Source organism: Capra hircus, chromosome 10, assembly GCF_001704415.2.
Source record: "Capra hircus breed San Clemente chromosome 10, ASM170441v1, whole genome shotgun sequence".
NCBI lineage: Eukaryota > Metazoa > Chordata > Mammalia > Artiodactyla > Bovidae > Capra > Capra hircus.
This window is the reverse complement of record NC_030817.1, coordinates 100,271,494-100,284,207: the sequence shown is the minus strand read 5'-3', so window position 1 is coordinate 100,284,207 and position 12,714 is coordinate 100,271,494. Positions and strand designations below refer to the sequence as shown.

The 12,714-nt window shown below is 37.3% G+C and overlaps 1 protein-coding gene across 2 annotated transcripts in view; it reads right to left on the bottom strand.

The window, feature by feature from the left end:
- Nucleotides 1-12,714, bottom strand: part of DCP2 (decapping mRNA 2) — a 49,630-nt gene that overhangs the window by 3,283 nt on the left and 33,633 nt on the right. The window contains exons 5-10 of one of the 2 annotated variants that reach the window (XM_005685022.3): nucleotides 8,904-9,056; nucleotides 8,683-8,795; nucleotides 8,481-8,588; nucleotides 5,545-5,683; nucleotides 2,977-3,087; nucleotides 1,078-1,129 (exon numbers count right to left, since the gene is read on the bottom strand). In XM_005685022.3, coding sequence (XP_005685079.1) covers nucleotides 1,078-1,129; nucleotides 2,977-3,087; nucleotides 5,545-5,683; nucleotides 8,481-8,588; nucleotides 8,683-8,795; nucleotides 8,904-9,056 — 676 coding nt within the window. The remainder of the gene's footprint in view (nucleotides 1-1,077; nucleotides 1,130-2,976; nucleotides 3,088-5,544; nucleotides 5,684-8,480; nucleotides 8,589-8,682; nucleotides 8,796-8,903; nucleotides 9,057-12,714) is intronic. The other variant, XM_018053752.1, reaches the window with a different exon arrangement.

Below are 12,714 nucleotides of genomic sequence, written 5' to 3'. Positions count from 1 at the left end.
GAACAGACACCAAAAGGCTGAGGTAGATATAAAGTCTGATGTGAGGTTTCCCAAGACAGTAACTCCTTTTATACGTCTTTCTCAAGACTACTCAAAATTTCTGTATCATGCCCAACTGAGCTGGGTATACATTCTAATGTGCCTTCTTTAGTGTTCCTAAACATATGGCTTTTTAAAGGTTTTGTGAAATAATTGGTTTCTGAAGTTATATTAATTCAACTATCAGCCTATCATGTCCACACCACCTACGGTGGCCAGAGAAGTCCTACTAAGAGGACAACCTTAATTTCCCAGAACAGGGTTAAAGCATCTCATTTTTAAAGAGCTTCCATCTTGCTTACATCATAAACAGTAATGCAAGGAAGCGAGTATGATTATAATGCTGCTCAATTATTAAAGAGCTTTCTAGATGAAACCCTTAAATCTAGATGGTAAATAAATGCTTATCTACTACATGAGGAATTTCATACCATACAAAATAGCACCTAAGAAAAAAATAGTCTACTGTACTTCCGAATGACACCTATGAAATCAGAATTTACAAAGCGCTTTGTACATTCCTCACCGTTACTTTCAAATCAAATCACACACCTCCTTTTCATAACTGAGGATGGAGAAGAGCCAAACGTCGTATTAGTGAAGATTATCCTTGGCACCACCTTAACATGTGGGTCATTACCTCCAACGAGGGGGAGACCATTCCCTTCTGAAGTGAGCTCTCCCCTCACATATGTGTGAGGGTGAGGTCTCCTCACCATTACTTGGGTCTACTAACCGTCTAACCATTAAGCAACTATTTATTTGTTTACAATATTCACACACAGCATCAACGCCTGACATTCACTAAAGTAACAGTATACTGAAAAGGCAAATAATCTCATCTTGTTATTTAAATAAACTCTTTTATTTTTAGCCAGTTTCCTATTTAGAGAACTTGACTGCATGTGTGAACTCTCTATAGACCATGTGCAACTCTTCCAGCTTATCTATCACAGTTCGTCACACACTACTTAATCAAGTTTACTTCAAAACCAAGCTGAATCCCAACTGGAAGAAATTTTTTAAAAAATGACTTGCCTGTTTCAAAAGTATCCTGAAGTTTTCGTGGATGAAGTTTCTTTTCACATTTCTATTAAAAAACACAAACATACAATATACCATATCCAGTTATTTCACTTATTGTTGATATAAATAAGGAGATACATTATCAAATTTCTCAGGAAGAAAATTAAACCAAGAATATAATCACCATCCCCACTCGGCATTGGCATTTTTAAGTAATTTTTTTAAGCCTAAAACTGTTTTTAATTCTTGATTATATGTACAATATAGAAACACCAGGGAAAAAAAGAAAATTATTTATTACATTTCTCAACTTGGAGATCATTAACATTACAGTACATCTTTCCAGCTTTTTTTCTAGTCTATAGCACATATCTATGATATTACAGTTAATATCTTCTTAGATATTTAGATTGTTTCCGTGTTTTCATAATGTAGAGCAATGTGGTGAACACTCTATCTTCTAGGGAAACATGGTAAGGAAGCCACACTTTCAATACCGCCAAATTACTCTCTAGAACACTGTACCAATTATTAACTTTTGAGTGTTCTCAATATATTCAGCAATACATAACTGGATATCTGTTCATCTTTGCCAATCTAACGGGGAAATTTACTTTCTTGAACTACATATTTATATGTTAATCACTTTTAGCTTTCCCTTTTAAGTTGTTCATATACTTGTCCTCATCATTAACTTTAAGAACTTTTTTAAAAACTTATTCAAGTTCTTCCAAATATGAGTCATTTGTGAAGTTCCCCCCCAAAAATCCATAATATTTTGATTGGTACTGAATTAAATCTATATATTAATTTGAGGAGAATTAACATTTATACAATACTATCATTTTAATCTGTCCAGCTTTTGTTAGGGACAGATGTTGAATTAGATTAAAAGCTTTCTGACCATCTATTAAGACTGTCTTCTTGGTTCTTGTCACTATTTCTCCTAGAGTGGAGTGCAATAATAGAGAGCAAGTAGTCCAACATTAAAACATTTAACTTGTGCTTGCTTGTGGAATCAAAACACTCCAGGTTAAAAACCTGGAGGGAATTCAGGGAAAACACTCTTGCTAAATATCTGAAATTACTATTATTACCCACTGTTAAAGAAGGAAAAACAGGTGAAGCTACAATATAAAAAAATTCAACCTAGAGATACCAAGACTTATGGAAAAGATAAGCAAGGAAGCTTATTAGTTATGAATTACTTTCTGGAACACAGACTGAAAGAATGGAAATAAATGTCTTAAAACGCTCACAGGTATCTGTCCTTCAGCCCAGTCTAATGACTATGGCATTGGCTGTGAGTGTTTTGTTTTCGTTTGCTGAATTCTATCAATTTGAAGAAAAATAAAACAGACTGTGAAGCTATTCCAAACTTTTAACTTCATTAAAATAATACAGACACAATTTAGAAAAATAGAATACCTAGGACTCATCTAGAAAGAGAGTTGACTAACACTGTTTCCAAACTATTAACGTAAGTCTAAATAGCCACATATCAGTAATTACTAAGAACCTGCAGAACAGCACGGGGAGCTCTCCTCAGCGCTCTGTAGTGACCTATACAGATACAGAATCTAGAGCGGACATATGCATAACTGAGCCACTTCTTCACCTGAGACTAACACAACTTTGTGAATCAACTATACTCCAATAAAAATTAATGTTAAAAATCATAAACAGACAGATAAACAAATACCCACATAAAAAAGCAAAGATCAGATGCACAACTGAATCAACACGACAAATCTATCATCGAGCGTAGGCAGAGATTTCTTAGTGGGTGACCAGCACACACACAGGTTCATAAAAATCCTGTCAATAAAGCAATTCAAAATGCCTTGACAATGCCCTTGCCCCATTCTGGAAAGCATGAACTGCCTTAGCATGAGCATTGTAAACTCTTACCACCAAGGGATTCTGTTGCTTGGCTGGCTGGTTGTGGATCCCATTTGCTCTTTTCTTTGGATTAGGCGAATCTTGATACTGTTTTTTGCCATTTCCCCTTATACTTTGATTCTGTTTTTTCCAATAAGAAATAAAATGTAAACGTACAACACAATGTAATAGGATAAAATAATATACCCCTATTAGCTGGTTCGATCAGAGGTCAGCAAAACCCCCCAAAATCTTCCTAAAACACCGAAGAACCACTATCAACATCTTTCATTATAGAGAGCCTCGCAGAGCAAGAATCCTCGAAATTTACAAAATAGCAAATACAATGTTCCCTAGAAATAACTTTGAAAACCTTATGACTATCAAAGAAAATCTCTCTACGAACACTGAGGCACCCTGACTTCACTCCTTAGAGCAGGAAACAAGCACCAGATGTGATCACTGTTACCCTAAAACCTGCTTTAAACTATTAATAAATACGGATTTTTAAATTAATAATCTTTTTATGTAAAATAAAAAATAAGACTGGTTTGGCTCAGATGGTAAAGAATCTGCCTGCAATGTGGGAGACCTGGGTTCAATCCTTGGGTTGGGAAGATTCCCTGGAGAAGGGAACAGCTACCCACTCCAGGATTCTGGCCTGGAGAATCCCTGTGGACAGTCCATGGGGTCACAAAGAGCTGGACACGACTGAGAGAATTTCACTTTCACTTTTAATCCCTAAATTTAGACCTAAAACCTAAACATGCAGTAGTCAACATCTTGCTATTATATTGCTTAAACATGAGTTAAATTTAACTTAAAACAGTTTTTAAACATTAATTTGGCCTTAAAGGTCTTAAAAACAGTTATTTAACAGAACTAGCTGAAACAGTGCAAAGAATAGTTTCATTATTATTTTACAATAAATACACTTATGTACATCCTATCTACCAACAGAAAAAATTTAGTTCTTTTAAAATAGCTTGAAAACAATAACTTAAAGGAAGGGAAATAGCTTTCAGAGGCTCATGTTAGCACATACCTTTAACCCATTTCATTCCATTCTTTTCGATATTTACCTTTTTACTGTGTACCATATACATAAAACTTACCACCTGAACCACTTTTAAATGGACAGCTCAGTGGCAGTACGTACAGCTTCAGTGGCAGTAAGTACAGTCACAAAGCTGCGCAACCACCACCAGTATCCATCTCCAGAACTTTTTTATCACTAAAACCAAGACTTTGTCTATTAAATACTTCTGTTTTTTCCTGTCTCTCAGCTCCGGTAATCTCAAATTAATTAGTGGAATCATATAGTATTTGTCCTTTTGTGTGTTAGGTTCATCCATCTTGCAGCATGTATGTATAATTTCATTCCTTTTAAAGGCCAAATAATATTCACTGTATGTTTACTTTGTTTATCGAGTAATCTTTTGACACACATGTAGGTTGTTTCCACCTTCTGGCAATCATGAAAAACACTACTATGAACATTGGTACGTAAGTTATCTCTGAGTCCCTGCTTTCAATTCTTCTGAATATGAACCAAGGAGCGGAACCGCTGGGTCACATGGTAATTCTATGTGTACCTTTTTGAGGAAGCACCAAGCTGCCCCATGGCAGCTGTACCATTTTACATTCCCACCTGCAATACACAAGGGTTCCAACTTTTTTACATTCTTGTCAACTCATTATTTTTCATTTTTTACTACATTTTTATTACTTCACAACTGAGCGTCTTTTCATGTGCTTACTGACCATGTAAATGTTTTCTTTCAATAAATGTCTATTCAAGTTGTTGTGTACTAATTTTTTTTTAATTGTTTCTTCTTTGCTGTTGTTGAGCTATAGGAGGTCTCCATATATCCTGGATATAAACCCATTGGATATGTGATTTGCAAACTCTCCCATTTCATGGGTGTTTTTTCTCTTTTGACAGTGACCATTCAAGAACAGAAGTTTTAAATTCTGATGAACCCAGTATATTTGTAAAAGAAAAGTAAAGAGTGGTACCCAAATAGATGGTTAAAGTAACAGACAGGTAACACCAAAGATCAGTAAGGATATGGAACAAATGGAACTCTCAAATGTTTTGCAGGGGATACAAATTATTTAGAACATAGTTTGCAGTATATACTTAAGAACACAGGCATATCCACTGCTCCAACAATTCTATATACTCAAAAGAACTGTATATGTTCATCAAAATACATGAACAGAAATATTCCTAGCAGTATGATTTGTAAAGCCCCCAAGTGGAAACAACAAACATGTCCACTAAGAGTAAAATGGATAAATCAACTATGATATAACCATACACTGAAGAACAACACAGTGTGAACCTTTCACTGGTAGCATATTTACCAAAATCAGATGTTATTGATAATTCATATGCCTTACTACACTGGATTAATACCAAAGCTGTAAAGGTTAGGAGTCTCATCCCAGCTTCAAATCACAAACCAGGAACCCAGGCGCCTTGGATGAACAACCAAGAGCTCTACAACTGTTAATCTGCAAGGCCTCAACTCAGATGCATTTCAAAATCAAACGATCTTAAGTTACGAAAATCTTAAATGTATTATCACTCACCTTTGCTTTTAAAAGATCAGACATTTCGGCGTGATGATTACTGTACAGTTTATGCTGCAGCGGTTGCCGGTGCTTTACCCACTGGTCACCAGGAGAACCTTCAGGAAATAACTGCTGACTGTGCCGGAATTTGGTTCGACTATAACAAGATTTGAAAATAAAAATAAAATCAGAAAATTTTAATGATACTTCTTCCCAAACCTTGAGAGTTTATCTAACAGACTATAAATGTTACTCTATTCATGATCTGTCTCCCCTCACTGGAGTTTAAATTCCACAAGGGCAGAGGATTCATGTCGACTGTCTGCTGCTTTACTGCCAGAACCCAGAAGAATGCCTACCACTCCACATTTCCTGAATGGGGTGATAATCTATTATTTTTAGTCCCAAACTTTTCTAAATTACTGATACCAACTCCTCCTAAAATGACTGTACTTTTAAAAATCTGGGGAATTTCCTGGCAGCCCAGTGGTTAGAACTCTGCATTTCTGCTGCAGGGGACACAGGTTCAAGCCTTGGATGAAGAACTAAGATCCCACAAGCCTGGCAGCCCGGCCGAACAACAAAAAAGAATCTGAAGGAGATAATTCTTTCACAAATTTAATAAATTTAGTAATGAAGCCAATAAATAAAGCTACTCTAAATAAACATGTATCAGTGGATTTTTATAATAGGACAGACAATTCAATTCTTTACTAGAATGCTTACGTATGGAATTTGACCCTGCACAGGTCAGTATGGACCCTCCATACTGGAAGATCTGAAAAACTGAGCTACGTTGTTGTTGTTCAGTGGCTAAGTCATGTCCAACTCAATGATGCCATCTAACCATCTCATCCTCTGTCACTCCCTTCTCCTCTTTGCTCTCGATCTTTCCCAGCAGCAGGGTCTTTTCCAATGAGTCAGCTCCACACATTAGGTGGCCAAAGTATTGGAGCTTCAGCATCGGTCCATCCAGTGAATATTCCTGGTTGATTTCCTTTAGAATGGACTGGCTGGATCTCCGTGCTATCCAAGTGACTCTCAAGAGTCTTCTCCAACACCACAATTCAAAAGCATCAATTCTTCAGCGCTCAGCCTTCTTTACAGTACAACTCTCATATCCATACATGACTACTGGAAAAAACCATAGCTCTGGCTATACAGACCTTTGTCCGCAAAGTGATGCCTCTGCTTTTTAATACTCTGTTTAGAGTTGTCACAGCTTTTCTTCCAAGGAAATTAAGGAAGTTCAAAATGATAGATAAGCATATTAAATAAAGATCCAGTCTCAAATACTTACACCAAAGAAATCAACTGTAATAGCTTGTAGTAAAGATAAATTGTATTCTATACTACCACTTACATATATTAATATGGTCCAGAGTCACTGATCCCAAGATCCATATAACAGTAAGATTGTTTCTGAATATTTCAGAATCTGTCCCCTTTTCCATTTAAAAATTGTGATTAAATTGCAGGCTCTCTTTCTTTAGACAAAATTCAAGTAATTCATCCAGAACGTCATTAGAGTTAGTCTATATGCTAAAGAGAGACATCATCCTGCCTGAGAAACCTGAAATTTGTTTGAGAAGTTGTTTTATTATCTCCTTATTCCATTATCTAGGATCACAAACCCTAATATCGACTGAAAGATGTGGGCATCGTATCGTACCACTATGGCTGACAGATTCTTAAACAGTGACACAATTTCTTTTCAAACACTATCACTATTTCATAACTTTTTATTAGTGATTAGGTTTTTTAAATCATGACTACATTCCTGTTCTTTCTTTTTTCTTCTTCAGTTATATTTAGTGGTATGTATTTTGGTGATTATAGTCACAGATTCTGAAAGGCACAAATGACTTTGAAGGCATTTAGTCCAATCTCCTGTCCTCATAAAATCCAACTAAAATGGAATATTCCCTATGTATTTAAAAAATATTTAAATACAGTAGGTGTGATTTACTCCTATTGTTTTTTTAAAGCTCTAGGATAAAAACAAAGCATCTAACTTAGAGAAAATTTAGAAAGCAACTCTCTCCGAACCTAACAAGGCGAAGTTCTTCAAGTTGATTACAAATACATATACTTATTTCAGAAAATTATATTTGAAGGACGGATGTTGAAGGTAAAACTCCGATACTTTGGCCACCTGACACAAAGAGCTGACTCATTTGAAAAGACCCTGATACTGGGAAAGACTGAAGGCAGGAGGAGAAGGGGAGGACAGTGGATGGGATGGCATCAATGACTCAATGGACATGAGTTTGAATAAACTGCGGGAGTTGGTGATGGACAGGGAGGCCTGGCATGCTGCAGTCCATGGGGTCACAAAGAGCCAGACAGGACTGAACAACTGAACTGAACTAATTTCAGAAAATTACTTAGCCTACTCTATAATTGTGATTTGGATACAATTAAGTCCCAAACAAGAAAATGCTCTTTGCAGTTCTTATCCATGTAATAATCACTCCTTATAATATACAGTCTAGGCTAGGGAAAGGAAAGGTGCAAGCCCAAGTCTTTATAGGGCTATCTTTCTGAACAAATTATACGTCAGCATCCCTCATCTCCTCCTCACAAAAACAGACATTCAACCACATACAGAAATGCAATTATTTCAAAAGTAAAGATATGAGAACACAGAACAAGCACTATGAATATATACAAAGAGAAAAAATTATTTTCTTTTCCTCATACTCTAGCTATCCATCTAAAAAGCTGACACTCTCTTGTGCATACTATTTTAAAATATGCCTGAAGCTCCTTTATAACTTCAATTAACCTCTCATCCAAAGACCACCCCTCTAAAATGTCTATTACCTGTGAGACTAGTAACAAAATAGTATCTATAAAAGGAAGCCAATACCTCTGTAAACTTTTTAAGCAAAAAGCTACTAATGTATTAAAAAAGACCAAAAAGTCAAAATCCAACACATCTGTTTCTTTACCTCAATTTTTCCACAGTAGGTTTAGCTGGTGTGCTACCAGCTGAGGAAAATCCATTGTCACTATCTGAGGAATCTCCAAATCGTCGAGAAAGCCAGTCCCTTAATGGTCTATGGAGACATTAAGAATTCACTTTTAAAACTTGGCTATGTAAAAAAACTATCAGAATTGTGAAGTTTCTTATTTTAAAAAATACAAACATACCTGATAAAAGGAATGGCCATAAAAAATTTGTTTGGTGCCAAACCAAGTTTGGATTTTGGGGTCATATCATTTCTATGGCAAGGCAATTTCTCAATGGAGAACCACTCAATATTCTGAAACACAAGAAAATTAGTTATTATCAAGGAGTTTCTAAAAGCAATGTCTTACATCATTTAATTAGATACCATCCAGCAACCTAAAAATTCTTCTCAATTACATACCCGGATTTCTCTTCTGGTTTTTGGGTTAAATTTTGTATCTTTTGGAATTCCTGGAATGATGTACAAACGAGCAAGCTGATCATTGATCCGAAGTTCAATGTAATCATCCTTACAAATATAATCTTTAATATCAAAACCAGTTTCTTCAAAGACCTGGAAATAATAAATCTGGATGATTTTCAAGTTTGGCTGTTAGACCTTCAGTCCATTAATATTTGCTTATTTCAAAGTCACAAATTTAGAAATATCCAGGCAATTAAATGCATAAAAACACTATACATTAAAAAAAAAAATCACAGTATTTCAGGGTCCAGTTCTTGCTGTGTCTCTATGGAAAAACCTCCTCACACATTTAAGCCTAAGTTTTTTCAGCTATTCAAAAAAAGGAAACATATGATACTGCGATTTACAATAATATATATTTGGTCACTGTCCCCTCTTCTGGTATAAGAGCTCCTAAAACGGTTGGAATGCCTTAAATGATAAAAGCAAAATATCTTTGCTGTTTATCTAGGTCTCTCGCATTGCAGGCAGATTCTTTACCAGCTGAGCCACAAGGGAACCCCAAAAGTATCTTTACGTCCTGTTAATTATGTGACTTCTGGAGTCCACTTCGGGAATTAATTTGGTTGCCAGGTGATCAAGAGGGTTCAAACTTTCAATGGGCCCCTCCTCCCCCACCTCTAGGAAATAAACTCAGTCAACCCCATAAAAATCAAAAAGAATATTTCTGGTTTGAAAAGCCCATGAAGATTTGGGCATAGTGGTGCCAGGGAAGACAGCAAGAAAGTTCCTTGCTTTTTTCTGTACCTTGCACCCTAAGTATTTATGTCTTCCATCTAGTTATTCCTAAGTTACATCTTTTTATTACAATAAACTGGAAAACTTAATAAGAAAAATGTTTCTCAATTCTATGAATCACTCTAGCAAAAACTAATCAAACCCAAAGAGGGGGATCAAAAGGCACAAGTGACAACCTGGACTTTGCAACTGGCATCTGAAGCCAAGCATGGTCTTATAGAACTGAGCCCTTCACCTCTGGAAGGTGATGCTACCTCCAGACAGACAGTGTCAGAATTGAGCTGAATTGTAAATCATTCATCTGATACCCAAAACCTGCTTACTGATGTGGGGAAATCAAGCCCCTGCGCATGTGTGTACACGCATACGCATGCGCGCACACACACTCTATAATTGGGTCCAAAACCCTTATTATGTTAGAATACATCAGTGGTTCCCACTCCATGGACATAATATGAACCTCATATGGATTTGATTCAGTAACCACAAATGTACATGTGTAACCAAGCTACAGAATGAAAAATGTCTTATACAAAGAAAACCATTCTTCAAACACGAAAACGGAATTGGGACTAATACTAACATTTCAATGGACAGATTCCAAGAAAACAGCTACAACCACCTTTGTACACAGGGTGTAGTTAGCTGCAGTCACCATCTGCAGTGATTTTGGAGCCCAAAAAAATAAAGTCTGCCATTGTTTCCACTGTTTCTCAATCTATTTGCCAGGAAGTGATGGGACCAGATGCCATGATCTTTGGTTTTCTGAATGTTAAGCTTTAAGCCAACTTTTTTACTCTCCTCTTTCACTTTCGTCAAGAGGCTCTTTAGTTCTTCTTCACTTTCTGCCATAAGGGTGGTGTCATCTGCATATCTGAGGTTATTGATATTTCTCACGGCAACCCTGACTGCAGCTTGTGCTTCATTCAGCCCAGCGTTTCTCACGATGTACTCTGCATATAAGTTAAATAAGCAGTGTAACAAGATACAGCCTTAAAGTACTCTTTTTCCTATGTGGAACCAGTCTATCGTTCCATATCCAGTTCTGTTGCTTCCTGACCTGCGTACAGATTTCTCAAGAGGCAGGTCAGGTGGTCTGGCATTCCCATCTCTTTTAGAATTTTCCACAGTTTATTGTGATCCACACAGTCCAAGGGCTTTGGCATAGTCAATAAAGCAGAAATAGATGTTTTTCTGGAATTCTCTGGCTTTTCTGATGATCCAGCGATGTTGGCAATTTGATCTCTGGTTCCTCTGCCTTTTCTAAAACCAGCTGGAACATCTGGAAGTTCACGATTCACGTATTGTTGAAGCCTGGCTTGGAGAATTTTAAGCATTCCTTTACTAGCATGTGAGATGAGTGCAACTGTGCGGTAGTTTGAGCATTCTTTGGCATTGCCTTTCTTTGGGATTGGAATGAAAACTGATCTTTACCAATCCGGTGGCCACTGCTGAGTTTTCCAAATGTGCTGGCATATTGAGTGCAGCACTTTCACAGCATCATCTTTGAGGATTTGAAAGAGCTCAACTGGAATTCCATCACCTCCACTAGCTTTGTTTGAAGTGATGCTTCCTAAGGCCCACTTGACTTCACATTCCAGGATGTCTGGCTCTAGGTGAGTGATCACACCATCGTGATTATCTGGGTCATGAAGATCTTTTTTGAACAGTTCTTCTGTGTATGCTTCCCACCTCTTCTTAGTATCTTCTGCTTCTGTTAGGTCCATACCATTTCTGTCCTTTATCGAGCCCATCTTTGCATGAAATGTTCCCTTGGTATCTCTAATTTTCTTGAAGACATCTCTAGTCTTTCCCATTCTGTTGTTTTCTCTATGTCCCTGCATTGATCGCTGAGGAAGACTTTCTTATCTCTCCTTGCTGTTCTTTGGAACTCTGCATCCAGATGCTTGTATCTTTCCTTTTCTCCTTTGCTTTTTGCGTCTCTTCTTTTCACAGCTATTTGTAAGGCCTCCTCAGACAGCCATTTTGCTTTTTTGCATTTCTTTTCCATGGGGATGGTCTTGATCCCTGTCTCCTGTACAATGTCACAAACCTCTGTCCATAGTTCATCAAGCACTCTATCAGATCTAGTCCCTTAAATCTATTTCTCAGTTCCACTGTATAATCGAAAGGGATTTGATTTAGGTCATACCTGAATGGTCTAGTGGTTTCCCCTACTTTCTTCAATTTAAGTCTGAATTTGGCAATAAGGAGTTCATCATCTGAGCCACAGTCAGCTCCCGGTCTTGTTTTTGCTGACTGTATAGAACTTCTCCATCACTGCGTGCAAAGAATATAATCAATCTAATTTCGGTGTTGGCCATCTCTTGATGTCCATGTGTAGAGTCTTCTCTTGTATTGTTGGAAGAGGGTGTTTGCTATGACCAGTGCATTCCCTTGGCAAAACTCTACTAGCCTTTGCCCTGCTTCATTCTGCACTCCAAGGCCAAATTTGCCTGTTACTCCAGGTGTTTCTTGACTTCCTACTTTTGTGTATCAGTCCCCTATAATGAAAAGGACATCTTTTTTGGATGTTAGTTTAAAAGGTCTTGTAGGTCTTCATAGAACCATTCAACTTCAGCTTCTTCAGCATTACTGGTCAGGGCACAGACTTGGATTTCTGTAATACTGAATGGCTTGCTTTAGAAACAGAGATCATTCTGAACTTAGTTCAGATCTAAAACTGCCCTTCCTCATAGTGCCTCAAGGACTGCCAAGACATGGAACCCCAGTTCCTGGGAATAAAGTGTTACAGCTAACCCCCACAGCTAACCCTCACCTTCTCCTTCAACCAGAAAAGCCATGCTTTTTAATCTATTAAAATCCCGGGCCTCTGCTTAAAAAACCACTAGTGAGGGGGGACAGATTCACTGCAAGACTGGACTGACACAGACACACTGCTACACCTAAGAGAGGCAATAAGGAGCTACTGCAGAGCACAGTGAACTCTACTCAGTACCCTCTAACGGCCCACATGGGAAAAGGACCTGAAAGACTGGCCAGACAGTCA